Raw genomic sequence first — 24486 nt, 5'->3', positions numbered from 1 at the left:
GTTGCCACCTAGGGACAGCAGATCTTTAAAGAGCAACTTAAGGTGCTAGAAGTTGGTGTTGCTTTCTTAACTTACGTATACTTTTTTGACTCAATCTGAGGGCTTTTGATAGCATTTGCAAACAACTTACTGGAAAGCCACCATTTGAAAATCCAATGCTATGAAAATGAGCTAAAGCAACTCTAGGTAGTTATTCGCAGGATGTCTGTTCAAGGTGATTGCAAGTATTCACGTGATATTCAAATTTTTATGCATCTAACCACAACTTGCCTCCTTCTCTTTGTCACTGACACACTCCTGTTGCTTTCATATTGTGGCATCTTGCTTTATTTCACCTTGCTAACTTAATCTTGAATACTTAGCTAGGTTCTGATAAGTCTTGTGTGTGTTGACAGCCCGCTTCATAGAACCATTTTTTTTAGCGGTAGGCCAAACTAACAACCGTGCTAGTTTTGCACTGCAGTACTGTCTCAGTACTTGGTCTACAGAGAGGTTGGTTTCATCTACAACTGGTAAGATGGTGATCGTGAATGCGCAGGATGGCCTTTGGGTCTGTATGTTCCCTTTCAGATTACAGATGCGCTGAGCTGCAATGTCCAAACCTCTGGCAGCATTCAAGCTCTGCTAAGAATTTTTAATGCCATACTTGAGCATTTATTTCCAGCCATGGTGGTGCTCAACATCTGACTCTAAAATGGTATTAATAGTACTAGGTAGAGGAAATGTCTGTTCAGACAGAGACTAGATATGGAAAATAATCTGTGCCAAAGAGCCTAGATTAGCAACTGGAAACAGAAGGTGCGGGTTGGATTGAAAATGGTTATTGACCTTTTACCATGACTGTGGGCTTAACTATAACAAACGATTTGGAGATGGGTGGAGTCTACTTTATCACAATAAATTCTATAAAAATGTTCAAAACAAGTATGATTTTTGTCATCATACTTCTTGTTAGTAAAGATTTGTCCGAGCAACCAGGGATCAGGTTAGGAAAGCTAAAGCCCTGATAGAGTTAAATCTGGCCAGGGACGTCAAGGGCAACAAGAAAAAATTCTATAGATACGTCAGTGATAAAAAGAGATCTAGGGAAAACGTAGGCCCTTTCCAGAAGGATACGGGAGACCTGGCGACCCGGGATATGGAGAAGGCTGAGGTACTCAATAAATTCTTTGCCTCAGTCTTCACTGGCAAGAGCACTAGCGGCATGGCCCAAGTCACAGAAGGCAAAGGCAGGGACTGGGAGAATGAAGAACCACCCACTGTAGGAGAAGATCAGGTTCGAGACCATCTAAAGAACCTGAAGGTGGACAAGTCCATGGGACCAGACGAGGTGCATCCGCGGGTCCTGAGGGAACTGGCAGATGAAGTTGCTAAGCCACTATCCATCATATTTGAGAAGCCGTGGCAGTCTGGTGAAGTTCCCACTGACTGGAAAAGGGGAAACATAGCCCCCATCTTTAAAAAGGGAAAAAAAGAAGACCCAGGGAATTATAGGCCAGTCAGTCTCACCTCCGTGCCCGGCAAGATCATGGAGCAGATCGTCCTGGCGACTATGCTAAGGCACATGGAAAACAAGGAGGTGATTGGCGACAGCCAACATGGCTTCACGAAGGGCAAATCCTGCCTGACTAATTTGGTGGCCTTCTATGATGAGATTACAGCATTGATGCATAGGGGAAGAGCAAGTGACATCGTCTACCTGGACTTGTGCAAAGCATTTGATACTGTCCCACACGACATCCTTGTCTCTAAACTGGAGAGAAATGTATTTGACGGACGGACCCCTCAGTGGATAAGGAATTGGTTGGATGTTCGCACTCAAAGAGTTGTGGTCAACGGTTCAATGTCCACGTGGAGGCCAATGACGAGTAGTGGTCCTCAGGGGTCAGTACTGGGGCCAGTGCTATTTAACATCTTTGTTAACATCTTGTCTCTAAAATGGAGACACATGGATTTGACAGATGGACCGCTCGGTGGATAAAGAACTGGCTGGATGGTCGCACTCAAAGAGTTGTGGTCAATGGTGCGATGTCTACATGGAGACCAGTGTCAAGCGGTGTCCCTCAGGGGTCTGTTCTGGGTCCAGTGCTGTTCAACATCTTCGTCAGCGACATGGATGACGGCATTGAGTGCACCCTCAGCAAGTTTGCCGATGACACCAAGTTGTGTGGTGCCGTGGACTCACTTGAGGGAAGAGATGCCATCCAGAGGGACCTTGATAGGCTTGAGAATTGGGCCAGTGCAAACTGCATGAGCTTCAACAAGTCAAAATGCAAGGTCCTTCACCTGGGTCGGGCCAATCCTAGGCACAAATACAAACTCGGCACAGAGTGGGTTGAGAGTAGCCCTGAAGAGAAGGATTTGGGGGTGTTTATAGATGAGAAGCTCAACATGAGCCGGCAGTGCGCTCATGCGGCCCAGAAGGCCAACCGCATCCTGGGATGTATCAAGAGAAGCGTGGTCAGCAGGTCAAGAGAGGTGATTCTCCCCCTCTACTCTGCTCTTGTGAGACCCCACCCCGAATACTGCGTCCAGTTCTGGTGTCCCCACCATAAGAGAGACATAGATTTGTTGGAGCGTGTTCAGAGGAGGGCCACAAAGATGATCCAGGGGCTGGAGCACCTCTGCTACGAGGACAGGTTGCGGGAGCTGGGATTGTTCAGCCTTGAAAAGAGAAGACTTTGGGGGGACCTAATAGCTGCCTTCCGATACCTGAAGGGAACTTACAGGAAGGCTGGGGAGGGACTTTTTACAAGAGTGTCCACTGATAGGACAAGGGGAAATGGGTTTAAGTTGAAGGAGAACAGATTTAGATTAGATCTTAGGAAGAAATTCTTCAGTAGGAGGGTGGTAAGACTTTGGAATAAATTGCCCAGAGAAGTTGTGGATGCCCCCTCCCTGGAGGTGTTCAAGGCCAGGTTGGACGGAGCCTTGAGTAGCCTGATCTAGTTGAGAGGTGTCCCTGCCCATGACAGGGAGGTTGGATTAGATGACCTCTGAGGTCCCTTCCAGCCTATGCCATTCTATGATTCTATGATTCTATGATTTTGCAAGGACATATAGGGATAGGACAAGGGGCAATAGCTTTAAACTGAAAGATGGCAGATTTAGATTAGATATAGGGAAGAAATTCTTCACTCTGAGGGTGGTGAGGCACTGGAACAGGTTGCCCAGAGAAGTTGTAGATGCCCCATCCCTGGAAGTGTTCAAGGCCAGGTTGGATGAGGCTTTGGGCAACCTGGTGTACTGGAGGGTTTCCCTGCCCATGGCAGGGGGGTTGGAACTAGATGATCTTTGAGGTCCCTTCCAACCCAAACCATTCTATGATTCTATGATTTCCCTTAATCTTCCTTTTAAATTCTCACTTGAATTTTGTCACATCTATATTTAACACACTAGTTTTACAGAATGAACCAAAGATATAAATCTTTTGGTTAATTTTTATTTAATCAACTGACTTAATCTAGTTTCCTTTCGCTGACTTCCTTCTGATCTTACTATATTACTGTAAATCTCAGACATGATATTTGATTATAATTTGATTTTAATTCTTAGAAAAAGGCATTATCTTTAAATTTCTGCTGTTTGGTAATAATGCAATTTAATGTGCTTAATCCCTCAGATGTCTCAGAGAGAATTCTAAGGTGATTGTAGAGATAGTTAGCTTCAAACACTTTCACTAAAGAAATCCAGGTTTTGCCTTTAATATAGAGGAAAAGACATTTACCCAGTTCAAAGAAAATTATTTCCTGAAAGGCAGTTGGTTAACTCATTATCTGGATTACAAAGTACATTTTGAATGGAGAAAAGGAACAACCATACTCTCCTGGGTTTTGAAGATATTTCTGTGGAATTAGACACAGTTTCTAGTGTCAGAATGCTTCAAGCTTGTTATTGAATTTACTTTGATCTGTGAAAGTCCATCTTTAAAGAAAGTTAGTTAAAAGAATAGATGATCTTTTTAATAGAGTTTGGAAGTAATAATAATGATGATAATAGAGCTCGTGCAGTGTAACTAGTTAGATAATATAGTTATCATTAATGAGTGAAATCAACTGTTGGGTATTGAAGAAAAATGGATTTGGGAACTGAACTGAAAAATATCCTTTAAATCTAGCAACTTCTGTAAGACGTGGGAGGGTATCTGATCTGATGGTTATAGCTCACTTCTTTTTTTCTGGTAGAAATCACCAGACAGTGTTTTTGTTTTTGTTTTTTTTCATTTGTAATTCTAGTAAATGTGAAAGCTGTTGATCGCAATTGTGAAATTGTTATTCATTGTAGTGAAAGTATCTTGTTCTTAAATGGAACAAACAAGGATTATCTGTTAATTATATAAAATACTTGAGCAATTGACTGACATACAAGAGATGATACGTTTTACATAGACAATAAGGCAGGTAATGGGTTTGAAGTTCTACTGGAAGGAAAAAGGGACAGCAAAATGAAATTCTAATTCATTGTTCAGGTATCATATGGAGCTCATGAAAACTTGAGGGAAAAACTCCAAATGCTAAATCTTACCAATCTCCCCAGTTGTTTTTTTGTTTTTTTTGGGTTTTTTTTGACAGAAACACCACCTCCAGGATATATCAGTGAAGATGGAGAAACGAGTGACCAGCAGTTGAACCAAAGCATGGATACCGGTATTTTATTTTTTTTTCACTACTTTGAAGACTTGAGATTACTAGTTGTGATCCCTCTGCATAGTGGCATGAATTCAGCCTGAACGATGATGGCAGTAGCCCTCTGTACAGCCTGGTGTTTTTTTGTTTAAAATATCACTTTCAGTCTTTTGTGAACAAAATAATTTTTTACTAGGGGAATGCTTTTAAAACATTCTGTGCCATATTAAGTACACTTCATTTGTTTTGTAACGAAAGCATACAGGTCTAAGTCTTCATCAGAAAGCCTTAAAATAGATTTTAATAGCTGACTAGTTTCAACCTACCCCTAACTTTACCTTCTGGAAACAGGTTCATTGAAGCAAAATGTCTATTGGCCTAAAAAAGTTACAGAAATGCTACATTTTGGGAACCTGTCTGTGAACTCTGACAACCTTATCACTTCTGCCATGTTTCAAATTAATTCTTGTATGGAAGGCTCTATTGAAAGAGTAGTAGAAACATTAAACATTTGTGCCTTTCTATGAAAGGGTTTCTAAATAATCTGATTTGCCTTAGACTCGGACAAAGCACAGTTAATGTGCTGGATAAGAACCTCCTGCTATGTGCTGGCAGACTTGAGTGTTTGGTTAGCTAATGTTAGCAACCTTTTTCAGTTAATTGGAATCAACTGCACTAGTTTCTGTAAGAACTGCAATATTTTCCCACTATGCGACAATAGGTACCTTAATTAAAAAAGCCTGACATCAGCAGTCCTTGTAGGAATTTTGTATTTTGCCTACTAGTGCACAAATTGTGTTGGAAAGCTCATGTTTTTCTGAGTTTTTTCCTTCCTCCTTCCAGGAAAGAATAATTTCCTCAAATGAGAAAATCCAGCTTGTTCTTTTCTAGAGATAAACCCTCTCCTTTGAGAATAGAGAGGTAATATCTTGATTGTCTCATCCACTTTTTCTTAACTTTTTTTCACTGAATTTGGGAAGAAGTCACTACCTTCTCACTGTAGAAGCGCATAAATAGTTATGTTCACAGAGTGTGCATGAAGTGAGGGCTCTGCCAAATACAACACTAAGATGTTAATCGAGTCTTTACAAGGAAGGTTCCCAGGAGTCTGGAAAATTAAATGTAATCTTAATTCAGAATAAGCATGTGATATGCTGGAAAACTGGTTGTAGGATTTCTGAGGTTTCTTATTCCAAAGAATTTTAATGTAAAACTATATCTAGATAGTGGTCATACCTACCCATCTGAAATAACAAGAATCATTTGCTCTGAAACAATCTGTATTGCTTCAACAGGATCTCCAGCAGAGCTGTCTCCTAGTACTCTCTCCCCAGTTAATCATAGCTTGGGTAAGATGGAAATTCTTTTAAATGTTTCTCTGTGTGTGATGACTCTTCTTTATATATATAATTACATTAAAAATGAAAATGTACTGTAAAAAAGTAAGAGCTTTATTAGGAGGAGACTATTGGGTTGGCTTACTGATAAACACAATAGGGCTGGGTTAATAACTTGTTAATAACTACTCTATTTCTGTAACTGTTGAGCTTCTAGCAAAGAGAAAGAATAATATGGTTGTGTGTGCAGGAATAGCATTTATAAAATAAATAGTTTAAAGGACATTAGCCTATCCATAGTGCTGCCCAGACTTGCTGTCTCCCTTGTATGTGTGTTCTGCTCTCTTCTCATGTACTTTTTCACCTGTAACCACAACACAGTTGTTGCTCTCATGTTAATTGCCCACCTGCTTTGATCAGGTACCACTGCTATGTGTCTGTATAAGGTCAGATTCCCTTGGATTTGTGACAGGAAAATGCTGTTCAGAATGCTGAGTAAGTAATTAGGGTAGGTAAAAAGGGAAGCAGCGCAGGAAAAGCTGAAGCTGCACAGGGAAGATACTGAGTAGGGGAGAGTAAAAGGGGCTTAGAGCTGCCTTTAGATAAAGAGACAGTATAAGATCTAGTGTAATACAAGGGAATGTAATTTTCATATTAATATTTTTTTCCTTTGTGTGGTTCAGTGTTTGATAGTTTAATCTTTTCTTTAACGTTGCCAAAATGTTTGCAAGTTATAGAAAGGCAACAGAAATGTCTCAACGCCTGGCACTCACAGCAACATTAGCTTAATCGTTTTGCCAAGCAAAATGCAAGTACTAAACTACATGAGCTATGGTCAGATTAGATCACCCTTTCTTCCCCTCCTCCTTCCCTTGTGTGGAATATTGAATTCCATTCTGTTTACTGAGGTAGGTAAAAATGACAGCAAGCAAAATATAATTTGAGTAGTTTGAGGAAACTACTGCTGTTGTTTCTGGAAGAGATGAATAGCAGGGCAGATAGATTTCTTTTCAGCCTCAAATTCTGTGTTAAGCTTGTTTTTTAAATTTTTTTTTAGACTTGCAACCAGTTACTTACTCGGAGCCTGCGTTTTGGTGTTCAATAGCATATTATGAATTGAATCAAAGAGTGGGAGAAACCTTCCATGCATCACAGCCTTCCCTGACCGTAGATGGCTTTACAGATCCATCAAATTCAGAACGATTTTGTCTAGGTCTGCTTTCCAATGTAAACAGAAATGCTACAGTGGAAATGACAAGGCGACACATAGGTAAAAATCTCTGATCTTTTAACTATTTCATTTCTTTTTAGCCATTAAATTATCTGGAATGATCCATGTAGGATGGGCAGATCTGTGTGTTGTGATCCTTTCACCCTTATGCAGCCAACCATTGAACTTTTCTCTCAAGGCTTGCCAAGGAGAGCTTGGTCTCTCTTGCTAAGGACAGAAGTGGAAAGACACAGAGTTCGCCACTTCTGAAATCGGGGAGAAATGTAGCAGCATCTGCTACCACAGCCAGTTGCAATTGGGAAGAGATGGAGTGATGACTGGAGCTGAAAGGAGCTGCCTTTCCTCAATCAATAGTCACTAAGTTGGTGGCAGCAGCAGTCACACAGCTGTCAGGCTGAGAACGGCACAGGAGGAAGCCATTTAACTGTATGGGATTTCTGTTGCTCATGTTGCTGTTCTCTGCCTTCTGGAAAAAGATAATGCACCAAAGCATATCCCAAGGGGCAGGATTTTGGCTTTCAGGCTCCTTGTTGGACCACTCTGCCCTGGGTAGCATTTATATTCAGAGTTGCTTATAATTGAAATTTAAGCTTTAATTGCAAAATATTAACATGCTGCTTAGTTTATTCTAATTTATAAAATGAAGAATGGACATAGGTAGTACTTCACATTGGTAGTACTTCTTGAGTTCTTTTCTGAAATGGGAAAAGCTGCCATTGAGATAACACGGTTTTGACATGATCGAGAATTTCTTTGTAATGGTTAGTAAAGAATATTGTTTTCCACAATGCAGTATCTTGGCTTTAAGTTCTTCATTAAACTACTTTTTTTTTTCCCCCTGGATTCTTTTCTTTAGCAACATTTTTTGTGGGTTGTTTTGGTTTGGTTTAGTTTGGTTTTTTGCTTTTAGTAAAAAAGTTCAACCTCTTTAGTAGAACCTTCTGACTCCCTCTATGCCAAATCCAAATGCTTGTCTAATAAAATTTTAGATGTGCAGAAACCCAGGCTATGCCTGTGCTGACCGATCAAAATGGTCAATGATGAGGAAAAGCAAAAATGTAAGGAGCTCTCACTTTTTTATAGAGCAGCTCACATTTTGTTTGAAAAATAGTTTTAAAGAGAAAGGAGAAGAAAAATTATGGCCTTTAAAAAGGACCTGTTTGCAGAAGCGGGATTTGAAGACCCCAGAGACGACTCAATATGAGTTAGCTGCAGGAATCTCGTTTATTGCGCAGTTCTTATTGCTTATATAGACAACTTTTGTCAGTCATCCTGAGACCACACCTTTTCTACACCATTATTGGATGATACATATGCTTGTCGTGTTTAACAGACTATTTCAAAAAACACCCGCCTAGCGAAGCTCTGCTCTAAGCAAACACTACTCCCTTATCATACAGCATAGTTTTCTTATCCTTTACTTCAAGGGCATTCCACCCTGGAGGCCTAACTTCCCAGCTCCAGTCTTTATTCACACAGGGTTTTCTTCATGCAGTCTCTTCAGAGATCCACACTCCAACAAATTCCCCCTTTCTTTTCTTGCACGAATAAAACCCTGCACACAAGGCTGGCAACCCCAGTTACTAGCATGTTGTTTTGGTACAGCCTTGCAAAAGCAGTTTCTAGCATACTACTTCCCTTTCCGAGGGCTTTACTATTTCCACTATACCCAAGATTCCGCTGAGCAGGAGGGTGTCAATCGGCAAGGTCGTTGTGGAGAAGGGAGGCAGGCACGGCACCTTCAGGGCATCCCCTGTTTATCCACACAGTGTGCTCTGCAGCCTCCTTCAGCTCCGCTCTGAGCCATCCCTTTTACACCCTCAACAGAGTCTATGACAAAGGCACTGACACGGCGTTGCCGCACGCGTGGCCAGTGCGTGCAACAAGGCTGCCCGGTATGTGCTCTGCTGGCCAACAGCGGTTTTTGCGAATCGCAACATGTTGTTCAATAACAATCCTCCCAGCTTCCCTTTTCAAAGTTACGTGCTCACAACTAAGTCCAGTTTGTAATTCTTTGTCATTAATTCGGTACCAGTTAATTCTTCTCCTTCCAGTAGCTCCTTTCTGCTTGGAAAAAAAAACACACAAAGCATATATACAAGCAACTTTCACACACGTAATATACTAAATCATAATAAACATAAAGACAGTTTCCATATCAATATGCAATCTTCTATTACAATTCTTTTGAGCCATTTTCCTCATTCTGCGTCTCTGTCATCGCTTTACGTTTCTTGCTGGTACCCAGTATGGACCTGTGGGAAAGAGAACACAAGCATATCCTCTTCCCCATGTAAGCAGAGGCACAGGGCCATCCCATGAGTTGAGCCCAGTTCTTATAATATACTGTTGTTTTTTCGTTCAAAAATGGCACTGGGTTTAAAATTATGATCCACAGCCGTAGTATGTTGCCTAGAAGCAGACGAATTAAGAAAATTTAAAACATATGTAGCTTTGTCTGAGGATTCTTGTGGGGAAATATATGGAAGGCTCCCCCTTTTTTGTTTTTCCTTTTTATATATTTTTTTCTTTTTTTTTTTTTCTCAGAATCAATTACCCTTGGGAGTACAAACAATCGTGATTTGTGGTGGATGATCGTCCCAGCTAGTGCCCATAATCCTCGTGATATAAAACCAAGGACACCAGTAGGAATTAAATGCACCAACGTGTCAGTGATTACTGTTGACCAAAACATTTAGCTGCCAATATCTCTGCTTTATAGTGTTCCCAGCCCACATTCTGACACGCCTTTACTAAATCTGCAATCGTTTTTTCCCGATTCCTGATAAGATCAAGAGCTCGTTGGCAGTCTGTGTTAGCATTTTCAATGGCTAACTGGAATATCAACACATCTGCAGTAGCCGGATTTTCTGTTTATCTCTGAACTGCCATTTGTAGCTGATCAAAGAAATGCTCATAAGGTTCCTGTGCTCCCTGACGAATGGAAGCAGAGGAAGCCTCCCCTGTCCCAAAAATCAGGGACACGTCTTAATGCTCTCTTAGCCAATTCAGTCAGTTGTTGGAAAGGCACTTGCTGTAACCCTGCCTGTGCCTGATTTTGACATGTGTGACATTTTATTCATCCTAAAATATTTATCTCTCGATTTAAGAAATTTAACACCTATAACACTTTAGCTATTGTTTCATTGGGAGATTTCCCCATCATTCCCCCTTCTTGTTTTAAAAGCATATTCTCCAAAGTACCATGTGTGTGTTCTATGATCGGTTGCCCAGTAGGATTGTAAGGAATACCAGTAACATGCTCAATACCTTATGATGACAAAAATACATATGTCTGATAAGAAGTGTATGCCAAAGTTCCTGCGAGCGTAAACCACGAGGACTAACACCATTCATTGGTGGCATGATCATATTTTAACAGCTACTACACAATTGTACGATTGAGCGGGCTTGTTGTCGTGTTAAACCAAATTGTCACCTAGTAGCGTCAGCATTCTGATGGTAGAAGTCATGCAAGATGTTTGCCTGCATGAGCGAGTTTGGTACAAGAGCTGCACTCACGAGAGGCTCAGCTCGCCTGTTCCCCTTCTGCTATAGGCCCTGGAAGCGTGGTGTGCGCTCACAGATGTACATGGAATAGGCATGTTTACGGTTTTGCACACTGATATTAAACGTTGAAATTGCTGGACAGAAGAGGATTAGTTATTTCCCCGCAATGCCGATCGAGACGATCCAAGTTAAGATGTGCTGTCTCTCGGTAAAACCTGGGCCACGGGCCTCAGCGGGCGGGGGGGGCGGGGCCAGCGGCCGCTCTCCAAGGCGCGGCCGGCGGGGGCGGGGGGGCAGCGGCGGGGGGCGGGGCAGCAGCGGCGGAGGGTCAGCCCTCCCTCACCTCAGCCGGGCGGGGGGGGGGAGGAACGGAGGGGGACGACGACCCAGCAGCCCTGTGCCGGCCGCCCCCCTTCTTGTTGTTCTTGCTGTTGTTGTTGCCGCGTCTCCGTCCCCTCCGCCGCGGCTCGTTCCGCACCACAAGCGGCAGCACCGAGGCAAACGCCGCGCCCGCGGCCCCGGCCGGCAGCAGCAGCGGCGTTCCCGGGGCGCCGCCGGCGCGGTGGGCGGCGCGGCGCAGGGGTTCGATGTACCGACTTCGTTGGAAGAGGGGGAAAGCAATAAGTCTGTCTTTCGTTCGGGGCCCTGGATCAAAAGGATTCGATGATGACTTTTCCAGGCCAGGCAGCTCCGCACAGCTCCTCTGCCGGTGGGGCCGCGGGGGAGGCAGGGGATGGGGCTGCTGGCTCTGCCGGTGCCAGCGGCGCTGCCGGGGCTACTGGGGCTACCGGGGGAGGCAGACGCTGATGTTCCCTCGCCCTCGCTCTCTCCCGCCGCGCCCTTCAAGGCCTCGAACACAGCACACCAGGCTGTCAGCTGTTGCTGCACGGCAGCATCCCCACAGGTGGCTGCGTCCCAAAGTTTAACGTCTATAGTGTCCCAAGTCCTTGTCATGTATATATTTGAAGAGTTTGCCTCTGGTATGTGAGCTGATACCCAAACCAGGAGTACCAGGAGTTTTATCAAGTCAGTACTGTTAATGGTGCTGTTCTGTTTCTCTAGCACTTTTGTCAACACCTTAACTACAGACTTATGTTCTGTTAAAGCTGTGCTTCCCATCGTTCCCAGTCTCTTACCTCCTCCTGTTGAGGCAGTTGTCGCTTATTTTTTTTCTGTCTTTAGATTCTTACTTCTTCTTTCTTTTGGTTCCTAATTCGTGACAGTAGATCTGCTCCGGCTTTCCTCTATAGGCCGCCTGTAGTCACTCGTCCTTCCTTCTGCAAAATTAGCACACTCGTTCACAACAAGTAATAAGGTCCCGAACGTGAGGTTAGCTCATTCTCCGAGAATATCCCGAACGTGAGGTTAGCTCATTCTTCGGGTATGTGCCGAACGTGAGCCCAGCTCATTCTCCGGCGCGACAGTGGATCCACTCCGGCTTTCCTCTATAGGCCGCCTGTAGTCGCTCGTCCTTCCTTCCGCGAAACACTCGTTCACGACAAGTAATAAATATTCCGAACGTGAGTTTAGCTCATTCTTCAGGTATATCCTGAACGTGAGTTTAGCTCATTCTCCGGGTAAGTCCCGAACGTGAGTCCAGCTCATTCTCCGGGGCCGTGGCTTGCCCCACGTTGGGCGCCACTTGCGGAAGCGGGATTTGAAGACCCCAGAGACGACTCAATATGAGTTAGCTGCAGGAATCTCGTTTATTGCGCAGTTCTTATTGCTTATATAGACAACTTTTGTCAGTCATCCTGAGACCACACCTTTTCTACACCATTATTGGATGATACATATGCTTGTCGTGTTTAACAGACTATTTCAAAAAACACCCGCCTAGCGAAGCTCTGCTCTAAGCAAACACTACTCCCTTATCATACTGCATAGTTTTCTTATCCTTTACTTCAAGGGCATTCCGCCCTGGAGGCCTAACTTCCCAGCTCCAGTCTTTATTCACACAGGGTTTTCTTCGTGCAGTCTCTTCAAAGATCCACACTCCAACACCTGTTAATTATAAATAGTTTTCTTTGGGAGATCAATTGTACATTACTTCTCTTACTTGTGCTAGAAATAGCCCATACAGATTTTTTTCCGCTCAGGGAGAGAGAACAAGATCACAATTTAAAAGTGAACAATAGGATTTCTTATGGATATTTTTTTATAATAGGGCTAAATCAAGTCCTGTTGATTTTGTCAAAGTAGTACAGAGAAGGGATATGCAGTGGATTGTGAAATAGTGTGGGTGCATATAAGTGGAGAGTGTTGAAGTGATATACTTGTGTTTTCCTTTTTTGACGTAGTGGCCTGCGTCACTTCACATACGGCACTTAATATTAGTACAAGTTTTAATTCTGTTGAATCTAATGTTTTTATTTCAATTTTGGTATTTCTTTAAGTGAAAAGTTATTTGGTAATGAACACTTCCATTACATGGCTAGAAAATCCTATCTCACTCTTGACCATAAATTATTCCACTTCTACTTCAAATATCGTGTGTTTGTGGGAGAAAAATGCAAGTTAATTGTGTTCCGCTCCTGCTACAGCTGTCAGCCCAGCAGTGTGGTCCTGTAGATAATTGATTTCTGTTTCTGTTGTAAAGAAAAACCTTGACCTTCTCTGAAACAAAATACTCCCTTGTTTATTAATCTGCTTGGGTTATATCATAACTAGAGTTCCTTTGAATTTTGCTACAGGAAGGGGAGTACGTCTCTATTACATTGGTGGAGAAGTTTTTGCTGAGTGCCTAAGTGACAGCGCGATTTTTGTTCAGAGCCCCAACTGTAATCAAAGATATGGCTGGCATCCTGCAACTGTGTGCAAAATTCCACCAGGTTAGTAGCCTACTGAAGGTCTCTTGCAAAAATATCTAGTGAATATATTCACTGGATGACATTTGCTTGCCTTTTGATAGTTTCTTCATAGTTTTGGGCTTCTGTGTAGCAAACACAAGTATTCATTGATTGTACCCTTTTGACTTTTTTTTCTTTATAGGATGCAATCTAAAAATCTTTAATAACCAAGAATTCGCTGCTCTTCTGGCTCAATCTGTGAATCAGGGTTTTGAAGCAGTTTATCAGCTTACTAGAATGTGTACCATAAGAATGAGTTTTGTTAAAGGATGGGGAGCTGAATACAGGTAAGAAAAAAAACCTTTGCTTTTAAATTTTTCTTCTTTCACTAATACACTATTTCTGTCTGGCTTGAAAGCCATATATACAGGCTTCTTACTGCTACTGTAGATATGCTGTCTGCAAATTGAACCCATATTTTCCTTTTTCTCCTCCTCAGCTATGGAGTTCCTAAGTCATAAAGACAAGTAAATTGATTTTAGTATTGCATTGAAGTCAGCTGTTGAGCAAGGAATGTCGTCAAAGTTCTGTTTCCTTGCTCACTCCTGATTGCTTGCTTATTGTGGTGAAATCACTGACAACATCTAGAAGTTTCAGTTTGAGCTATGAGATTATTTACTGTTTGTTAGACATACAGTCGTTTTGATCTCTGTCCTGTTCTATATGGAGTATAATGAGATTGTTGGGTTGTGGCGCGGCATGCAGTTGATAGTACCTGACAGAAAGAATTGGAGTCACTTGGAGTGCATTCTGCAGAATAAAACATCTGGAGAACACACATTTAAGGGATGGCACAGATTTTGGAACTTGTAGTGGAAAAAACTTTGTAGGAGTAAGATGACTGTGTTTATGTGCCTCACGTTCACGAGCCCTGGTCCTCACGTTCACAAGCCCTGGTCCTCATGGGGGACTTCAACCACCCTGATATCTGTTGGAAAGACAACACAGCAAGGCACAGGCAATCCAGGAGGTTCCTGGAATGCATGGATGATAAATTCCTTCTCCAAGTGGTAGAGGAACCAACGAGGAGAGGTGCTACGCTGGACCTTGTTCTCACTAACAGTGAAGGGCTGGTGGGGAACGTGATGCTCAAGGACAGCCTTGGCTGCAGCGATCATGAAATGGTAGAATTCAAGATACTTAGGGAAACAAGGAGGGTGCATAGCAGGCTCACTACCCTGGATTTCAGGAAAGCAGACTTTGGCCTCTTCAGGGATCTCCTCGCTAGAGTACAATGGGATGAGGCCCTGGAGGGAAGAGGGGCCCAAGAAAGCTGGTTAATATTCAAGGATCACCTCCTCCAAGCTCAGGAGTGGTGCATCCCAACAAAGAGAAAGTCAAGTAGGAACACCAGGAGGCCTGCATGGATGAACAAGGAGCTCCTGGATCAACTTGGGCACAAAAAGAAAGCCTGTAGGGGGTGAAAGCAAGGACAGGTAGCCTGGGAAGAATACAGAGAAATTGTCCAAGTAACCAGAGATCAGATTAGGAAAGCCAAAGCCCTGATAGAGTTAAATCTGGCTAGGGACATCAAGGGCAACAAGAAAGGCTTCTATTCAGGGGAGAATCACCTCCCTCGACCTGCTGGCCACGCTCCTCTTGATGCAGCCCAGGACGCGGTTGGCCTTCTGGGCCGCAAGAGCACATTGCCGGCTCATATTGAGCTTCTCGTCCACCAGTACTCCCAAGTCCTTCTCCTCAGGGCTGCTCTCAATCCATTCACCACCCAGTCTGTATTTGTGCTTGGGATTGCCACGACCCAGATGTAGGACCTTGCATTTGGCCTGGTTGAACTTCATGAGGTTGACACGGGCCCACCTCTCCAGCCTGTCGAGGTCCCTCTGGATGGCATCCCTCCCTTCCAGCGTGTCGACGGCACCACACAGCTTGGTGTCATCGGCGAACTTGCTGAGGGTGCACTCCATGCCACTGTCCACGTCACCGACAAAGATGTTGAAGAGGGCCGGGCCCAACGTGGACCCCTGAGGGACGCCACTCGTGACCGGTCTCCACTTGGACATCGAGCCGTTGACCACCACTCTCTGAGTACGGCCATTGAGCCAATTCCTTATCCACCGAGTGGTCCATCCATCAAACCCATGCCTCTCTAGTTTAGAGAGAAGAATGTCGTGCGGGACAGTGTCAAAAGCTTTGCACGAGTCCAGGTAGATGGTATCCGTTGGTCGACCCTTGTCCACCGATGCTGTCACCCCATCATAAAAGGCCACCAAGTTGGTCAGGCACGATCTGCCTTTGGTGAAGCCATGTTGGCTGTCACCCACCACCTCCTTGCTCTCCATGTGCCTTAGCATGGTTCCCAGGAGAATCTGCTCCATGACCTTGCCAGGCACAGAGGTGAGGCTGACCGGCCTGTAGTTGCCCGGGTCCTCCTTGTTTAAATATGGGGGTTATGTTCCCTCTCTCCCAGTCATCGGGGATCTCGTCAGATCGCCACGACTTCTCAAATACAATGGCCAGTGGCTTGGCAACTTCATCCGCCAGTTCCTTCAGGACCCGCGGATGGATCTCATCAGGTCCCATGGACTTGTGCACCTTCAAGTTCCTCAGATGTTCTTGAACCTGCTCTTCAAGTACAGTGGGCAGTGGTTCATCCTCACAGTCCCTGCTAGTTCTTTCCACAGCTTGGGTGGTAAGACAAGAGGCTTTATCAGTGAAAACTGAGGCAAAAAAGTCATTGAGTAACTCAGCCTTCTCTATGTCCCGGGTAACCAGAGCACCAGTATCCTTCCGGAGGGGGCCTACGTTCTCCTTGGACTTCCTTTTGTCCCCTACATACCTATAGAAGCTTTTCTTATTGCTTTTTATATCCCTTGCCAAATTCAATTCCTTCAGGGCTTTAGCCTTCCTCACCTGATCCCTGGTCACTCGTACAGCATCTCTGTATTCCTCCCAGGCTATCTGTCTCCGCTTCCACCCTCTATAGGCTATCCTCTTCATTTTCAGTTGGTCCAGGAGCTCCTTGCTCATCCACACGGGCTTCCTGGTCTTTTTGCCCGACTTGTTCTTCATCTGGATGCACCTCTGCTGAGCTTGGAGGAGGTGCTCCTTGAATGTGGACCAACTTTCCTGGGCCCCTCGTCCCTCCAGGGCCGCCTCCCACGGCACTTTGCCCATCAGGTCCTTGAAGAGGCCGAAGTCCGCCTTCTTGAAGTCTAGGGCACAGAGCTTGCTGCATAGTTTCCTTGCTGCCCCGTGGATCTTGAACTCCACCGTGTCGTGGTCACTGCAGCCAAGGCTGTCCTTAAGTTTCACATCACCATGTCAGTGATAAAAAGAGATCTAGGGAAAATGTAGGCCCTCTCCGTAAGGAAACGGGAGACATGGCCACCCAGGATATGGAGAAGGCTGAGGTTCTCAATGACTTCTTTGCCTCAGTCTTCACTGGCAAGAGCTCTAGCGGCATGGCCCACGTCACGGGAGGCAAAGGCAGGGACTAGGAGAATGAAGAACCACCCACTGTAGGAGAAGACCAGGTTCGAGATCATCTAAAGAACCTGAAGGTGGACAAGTCCATGGGACCTGATGAGGTGCATCCGCGGGTCCTGAGGGAACTGGCAGATGAAGTTGCTGAGCCACTATCCATCATATTTCAGAAGTCGTGGCAATCTGGTGAAGTTCCCAATGACTGGAAAAAGGGAAACATAGCCCCCATCTTTAAAAAGGGGAAAAAAGAAGACCCAGGGAACTACAGGCCAGTCAGTCTCACCTCTGTGCCTGGCAAGATCATGGAGCAGATCGTCCTGGCGACTATGCTAAGGCACATAGAAAACAAGGAGGTGATTGGTGACAGCCAACATGGCTTCACTAAGGGCAAATCCTGCCTGACTAATTTGGTGGCCTTCTATGATGAGGTTACGGCGTTGATGGATAGGGGAAGAGCAAGTGACATCGTCTACCTGGACTTATCCAAAGCATTTGATACTGTCCCACACAACATCCTTATCTCTAAACTGGAAAGACGTGGTTTTGATGGATGGACCACTCGGTGGATAAGGAATTGGCTGGATGGTCGCACTCAAAGAGTTGTGGTTAATGGTTCAATGTCCAAGTGGAGGCCAGTGACGAGTGGTGTTCCTCAGGGGTCGGTACTGGGACCAGTGCTATTTAACATCTTTGTTGGTGACATGGACAGTGGGATCGAGTGCATCCTCAGCAAGTTTGCAGATGACACCAAGTTGTGTGGTGTTGTGGACACGCTGGAGGGAAGGGATGCCATCCAGAGGGACCTTGACAGGCTGGACAGGTGGGCCTGTGAGAACCTCATGAAGTTCAACAAGGCCAAGTGCAAGATCCTGCACGTGGGTCGGGGCAATCCCAAGCACAGGTACAGGCTGGCGGAGAATGGATTGAGAGCAGCCCTGAGGAAAAGGACTTAGGAGTGCTGGTGGATGAGAAGCTCAACATGAGCCGGCAATATGCGCTGGCAGCCCAGAAAGCCAACCGTATCCTGGGCTGTATCGAAAGGAGCGTGGCCAGCAGGTCGAGGGAAGTGATTCTGCCCCTCTACTCTGCTCTCGTGAGACCCCACCTGGAATACTGTGTTCAGCTCTGGAGTCCCCAACACAAGAAGGACATAGAGCTACTGGAACGAGTCCAGAGGAGGGCCACGAAGATGATCAGAGGGCTGGAGAACCTCTGCTATGAAGACAGGCTGAGAGAGTTGGGGCTGTTCAGCCTGGAGAAGAGAAGGCTCCGGGGTGACCTTATAGCAGCTTTCCAGTACCTAAAGGGGGCCTACAGGAAAGCTGGAGAGGGACTTTTTACAAGGTCGTGTAGTGATAGGACAAGGGGCAATGGATTTAAACTGAAAGAGGGCAGATTTAGGTTAGATCTAAGGAAGAAATTTTTCACTCTGAGAGTGGCAAGGCAGTGGAACAGGTTGCCCGGAGAAGTTGTGGATGCCCCATCCCTGGAAGTGTTCAAGGCCAGGATGGATGAGGCTTTGGGCAACCTCGTGTAGTGGAGGATTTCCCTGCTCATGGCAGGGGGGTTGGAACTAGATGATCTTTAAGGTCCCTTCCAACCCGAACCATTCTATGATTCTATGATTCTATGTAGTAAAACGGCTAAAACCAGTTTTTTGAGTGGAAAAAATAGTCTTTTAGCTGCTTTTGAATAGATTCCAATTGTGTTCTCTATTAGTACAAACTAAGAGCTATAGTTGAGGACAGTGCCTGTTTTTAATGTAATATGGGAATTTGGGAAGAAAAGGAATTGACTTCTAACTGAACGGTATTAAAGAATTCATTATTTTGGAGAGCTAGAGATGTGGTTTTAAACAAATCCCTTAAAACTCTAGAAATTGTCTACTGAAAGAATGAAGTCTGACATAGCAATACCCTATTGCAATACATAATGATTTTTTTAAATACATATAATTTCTGGCATGTAGGTTCCATTGTGAATCCTGGAGTTTTGATTCTTTTATCTGCTCTTGAAATATATACATGTAAATAGCAGCGTCACTATGTGGAGGAGACTTCTTGACTAAACGAAGCCAATTTTGTAAAAGCCTAATTAGATGAAACGAGAAATGGAATAAATTGATACCTCTTTGTTAGCAAGAAAGAACCTGGCTCAAGTTTAAAGAACTGTTGAATTTGGCTCAAAAGGAGTATGTATACACTTATGCATAATTAAATACAACATTCAAATCAGAACAGAAGAAAGGCTTAATCAGTTAGATTACATGGAGACAACTTGAAGTGAACGGAGTGTAAGTGCTGGGTTAAAACAGCGGGGAAGCTTTTGGTAAAGTTATTTCTAAGGAGGGAGAACGTTGGTTGTTAGTAGTCTGTAAATCCTTCAGAGATCATCGGGTTGAAAAAGCTCCAGTGGAAACAGTGCCAGAACAGTGCAGAAACTGATTACTCATGTAATACTGAACTAATTTCTTTGCATCTCTGTTTAAGATGATGCTAATAAATTATTGATGCACAAAACTTGTAAATTTATGCTGCAGTTCTGATTAAAGCAAGAAGAGGTTACTCCTGCAAGCACAAACTTGATTTTAAATGAATGTAGTCCGAATTGTCAAAATAGACCAGGAAGCACTGTAAAATCCATCATTCTTGTTAAAACTTTGTGCTTCATTATTATGTCAAAAACATTTCTCATAGAACAGACTTTGCCAAAGCCAAAGCATTACTTAAATTTTAGGCATATGGCATATGTGCATAAACATGCAGATATGGCAAGGTGGTAGATTTTATAAGCTTGGTAGACAAAATAGCTTATAGCTTTTTGCTCAATAAATGTTAGCTTGAATTGAGGATGGTGGTCGAAGTTCAGATCAGCAGACAAGTGTTCACATTAACACAGGAACTATCCAGGTCTAGGATCATCTCCTGAAGAAAGTGAAGTAGAGGTAATTTACAGAAAAGAGACTTAGTGATATATGAACTGGAAATCCATGGGTAGAAGAGGCTGAGTTTTAGCTTTGAGACAGCTGCTAAGTGACTGTCACTATTCTATCAACTTTTGCCAGTGTAGTGCAAAGCCAGGGCTGTTGAACAAAACCAGTTATAAAATTTTGAGGAAGTGTGTTGTGGAACACATTGTAGGGGAGTTGACAGCAGTGGAATAATGAACTTCCTTCTTCGGGAGAGGATTCGAGACTAAATGAAATTATTTCCTGTGGTTTAGATTGTTCTTTTATTGGATCACTTTGTTTTGGTGTAGGCATTCAGGGCTAAGATAATGTTTTTTAGAGTGCTGAGAGAGCACAGACTCCAGCTGCTTTCTTCTCCTAGAAAATGCGAAACCACAGACAACTTCTGAAATCCATCCTCTCACTGGCTTAATCTTTCTGCCTTTTCAGTTGTTCTGTTTATATAAACAGATTTCCTTAAAGTGAAGGGTCACAGTGCCAAAAGTAAAAATGAAGGGGCTGGGTTTGTGTATGACTAATCTGCTGCTTTTGAATCTTAATGCCTCCTTGCTTTGACTTTGGGATAGCTAGAATTACTAGGAAAAACTGGCTTAGCAACATTAGTGTTGCCAGTCTAGTTTGGGAAAACTCCCATGCCTGGAGTGGAGACAGTGAAATAACAGGATTTCTCAGGCAGGATATATCCAATACTGAATTCTTTGAAAATGAGACAGAAGATTTTTTGAATAACAGGTCTCTGAAATAAGGATATATGGGAGAGTGAATGAAGTTTTTATGATTGTCAACCCTTCAGCTTTACTGAGGCTTTCTATATGGTGTTTAAGAGCTTCTATCTCCTGGATTCCTGGAATTCATTGATGGTAACTTCCTTCTCCAAGTGGTAGAGGAACCAAAAAGGAGAGGTGGTATGCTGGACCTTGTTCTCACCAACAAGGAGAGACTGGTGGGGAATGTGACGCTCAAGGGCAGCCTTGGCTGTAGTGACCATGAAACTGTGGAGTTCAAGATCCTTAGGGCAGCGAGGACATCGCACAGCAAGCTCACTACCCTGGCCTTCAGGAGAGCAGACTTTGGCCTCTTCAGGGATCTGCTTGGTAGAGTACCATGGGATAAAGCCCTGGAGGGAAGAGGGGCCCAAGAAAGTTAGCTAATATTCAAGAATCACCTCCTTCAAGCTCAGGAGCGGTGCATCCCAACAAAGAGGAAGTCAGGCAGGAACACCAGGAGGCCTGCATGGATGAACAAGGAGCTCCTGGACCAACTCAGACACAAAAAAGAAGCCTACAGAGAGTGGAAGCAAGGACAGGTAGCCTGGGAAGAACACACAGAAATTGTCTGAGCAACCAGAGATCAGGTTAGGAAAGCTTAAGGCCTGATAGAATTAAATCTGGCCAGGGACATCAAGGGCAACAAGAAAAACTTCTATAGGTATGTCAGTGATAAAAGGAAGGCTAGAGAGAATGAGGGCCCACTCCAGAAGGAAACAAGAGACCTGGCTACCCAGGATAGGGAGAAGGCTGAGGTATTCAATGACTTCTTTGCCTCAGTCTTCACTGGCAAGTGCTCTGGCTGAACTGCCCAAGTCACAGAAGGCAAAGGCAGGGACTGGGAGAATGAAGAACTGCCCACTGTAGGAGAAGATCAGGTTCAAGACCATCTAAAGAACCTGAAGGTGGACAAGTCCATGGGATCTGATGAGGTGCATCCGCAGGTCCTGAGGGAACTGGCTGATGAAGTTGTTAAGCCACTATCCATCATATTTGAGAAGTCGTGGCAGTCTGGTGAAGTTCCCACTGACTGGAAAAGGGGAAACATAGCCCCCATCTTTAAAAAGGGGAAAAAGGAAGACCCAGGGAACTACAGGCCAGTCAGTCTCACCTCTGTGCCCGGCAAGATCATGGAGCAGATCCTCCTGGAAACTATGCTGAGGCACATGGGAAAAAAAGGAGGTGATTGGTGACAGCCAACATGGCTTCACTAAGGGCAAATCCTGCCTGACTAATTTGATGACCTTCTATGATGAGGTTACGGCATTGATGGATAGGGGAAGAGCAAGTGACATCGTCTACCTGGACTTGTCCAAAGCATTTGAAACTGTCCTACACGACATCCTTGTCTCTAAACTGGAGAGAAATGGATTTGAGGGATGGACCAATCAGTGGAGAAGGAATTGGCTGGATGGTTGCACCCTAAGTGTTGCGGTCAACAACTCGATGTCCAAGTGGAGGCCAGTGACGAGTGGTGTTCCTCAGGGGTCAGTACTGGGACCAGTGCTATTTAACATCTTTGTTGGAGACATGGACAGTGGGATCGAGTGCACCCTCAGCAAGTTTGCAGATGACACCAAGTTGTGTGGTGTTGTGGACACGCTGGAGGGAAGGGATGCCATCCAGAGGAACCTTGACGGCTGGAGAGGTGGGCCTGTGAGAACCTCATGAAGTTCAACAAGGCCAAGTGCAAGGTCCTGCACGTGGGTCAGGACAATCGCAAGCACAAGTACAGGCTGGACAGAGAATGGATGGAGAGCAGGAGAAGGACTTGGGAGTGCTGGTGGATGAGAAGCTCAACATGAGCCGGCAATGTGCACTGGCAGCCCAGAAAGCCAACTGTGTCCTGGGCTGCATCCAAAGCAGCGTGGCCAGCAGGTCGAGGGAGGTGATTCTGCCCCTCTACTCTGCTCTCGTGAGACCCCACCTGGAATACTGTGTTCAGCTCTGGAGTCCCCAGCACAAGAAGGACATGGAGCTGCTGGAGTGGGTCCAGAGGAGGGCCACAAAGATGATCTGAGGGCTGGAACACCTCTGCTATGAAGACAGGCTGAGAGAGTTGGGGCTATTCAGCCTGGAGAAGAGAAGGCTCCGGGGTGATCTTATTGCAGCCTTCCAGTACTTAAAGGGGGCCTACAGGAAAGCTGGAGAGGGACTTTTTACAAGGGCATGTAGTGATAGGACAAGGGGCAATGGCTTTAAACTGAAAGAGGGCAGATTTAGATTGAATATAAGGAAGAAATTCTTCACTCAGAGGGTGGTGAGGCACTGGAACAGGTTGCCCAGAGGAGTTGTGGCTGCCCCATCCCTGGAAGTGTTCAAGGCCAGGTTGGATGAGGCTTTGGGCAACCTGGTATAGTGGAAGGTTTCCCTGCCCATGGCAGGGGGGTTGGAACTAGATGATCTTTGAGGTCCCTTCCAACCCAAACCGTTCCATGATTCTGTGATTCTACTGTGGAAATTTATAGGCAAGTTTATATAGAAGACAAGGGAAACACAATTTTTACTTAAACTGTTTTTGTGAGGATGTTACAGTACCAAACACATGTAGAAGTGTAAGATTACAGGAAATCAGAGATAAAATTTGGTGTTCTTTTGAGATAGATCAGTTAGCACAGTTTAACCACATACTGTGTTTTGATGTAGTGTTTCTGACAACATCTAGCAGTTTCCTTCTAGCAGTTTCCTTATACCTTTATCTTGTCAGTTGCTCCAAAAAGCCAGACCTTATGATTGCAGTAGTATTGTGCTGCTTGTTCATGCTGACAGTGCAGAGCCAAGTGTTTCTATTCCATATTTCTCAGTAGCTCTCTACAAAATTCAAACCCAATTACGCATGTAGACCCTTTGAAGATTAAGATATAGCTGCACGCAGCTATCTGCGATGTGAACATCACATTTGTTGGACAATCTTCTGTTTTTAATTTCTTTTTAGAAGTAAGGCTCTTGAAGCAAATGCTTCAGTTCTTGTCTTATTCTCCAGAGCAGAATATTTTCGATGTATTATGGATAAGCATGTAATTATTGATGTGTCTTATATATGTGAGGTGTTTTGGGGTTTGTTTGGTTGGTTGGTTTTTTTTTTTCCTTCAAAGATTGTCTGAAAAAAGCTTAGTAGCAGTTATGGTAATGGTTGCAGATTTTTATCTTTCTGTATAGTAGATATGGATGAAAACATATTTGATCATATGATGGAGAACTTTAAAGCAGCCAAAATTGCTTTCTGACTTTCTTATTATCCTTTATTTTCTAGGCGGCAAACAGTAACAAGCACTCCTTGCTGGATTGAACTTCATCTGAATGGACCTCTACAATGGTTGGACAAAGTATTGACTCAGATGGGCTCCCCTTCAGTACGCTGTTCCAGCATGTCATAAAACTCCTTCCTCTGTTACCAGTGGGCTAAATATTGAGTCCAGTCAACAGACTCAATATAACAGCTCGTCTGTATGTGGTCCCCATGAACTGTTTATTATCCAGAAAGTTTTGGTTTGTTTGAGTTTTTTTGTTGTGTTTTTTTAAAAAAAAAAAAAAAAGAAAAACATCACTTGAGGTCACATCAATTAAAGCACCTTGTGGATTCTGTTTCCTATACTCTGATACTAGATGAAAATTTAGTGTATAAAAATACCTTCTTTGGAAAGAAGGGACAGTTCTAAAGACTCTTAATGGTGTTTTTATTTGGTATATAATTGAGTGTCCTAATGGTTTATCAATAACATGAATAGCTAAGTATGTGTACAGGTAATGTATCA

At 44.1% G+C, this 24486-nt stretch overlaps 1 protein-coding gene across 1 annotated transcript in view; it reads left to right on the top strand.

The window, feature by feature from the left end:
- Nucleotides 1-24123, top strand: part of LOC104374688 (SMAD family member 2) — a 79639-nt gene extending 55516 nt beyond the window's left edge. Inside the window, exons 6-11 of the mRNA XM_086630245.1 lie at nt 4572-4646; nt 5921-5974; nt 7020-7232; nt 13397-13534; nt 13695-13839; nt 23985-24123. Coding sequence (XP_086486371.1) covers nt 4572-4646; nt 5921-5974; nt 7020-7232; nt 13397-13534; nt 13695-13839; nt 23985-24108 — 749 coding nt within the window. The 3' untranslated portion in view covers nt 24109-24123. The remainder of the gene's footprint in view (nt 1-4571; nt 4647-5920; nt 5975-7019; nt 7233-13396; nt 13535-13694; nt 13840-23984) is intronic.
- The last annotated feature ends 363 nt before the right edge of the window (nt 24124-24486 follow it).

The sequence above is a fragment of the Tauraco erythrolophus genome, chromosome W (assembly GCF_009769465.1).
Source record: "Tauraco erythrolophus isolate bTauEry1 chromosome W, bTauEry1.pri, whole genome shotgun sequence".
NCBI lineage: Eukaryota > Metazoa > Chordata > Aves > Musophagiformes > Musophagidae > Tauraco > Tauraco erythrolophus.
The sequence above is the reverse complement of the archived record's forward strand: the minus strand, read 5'-3'. Positions and strand labels throughout refer to the sequence as shown.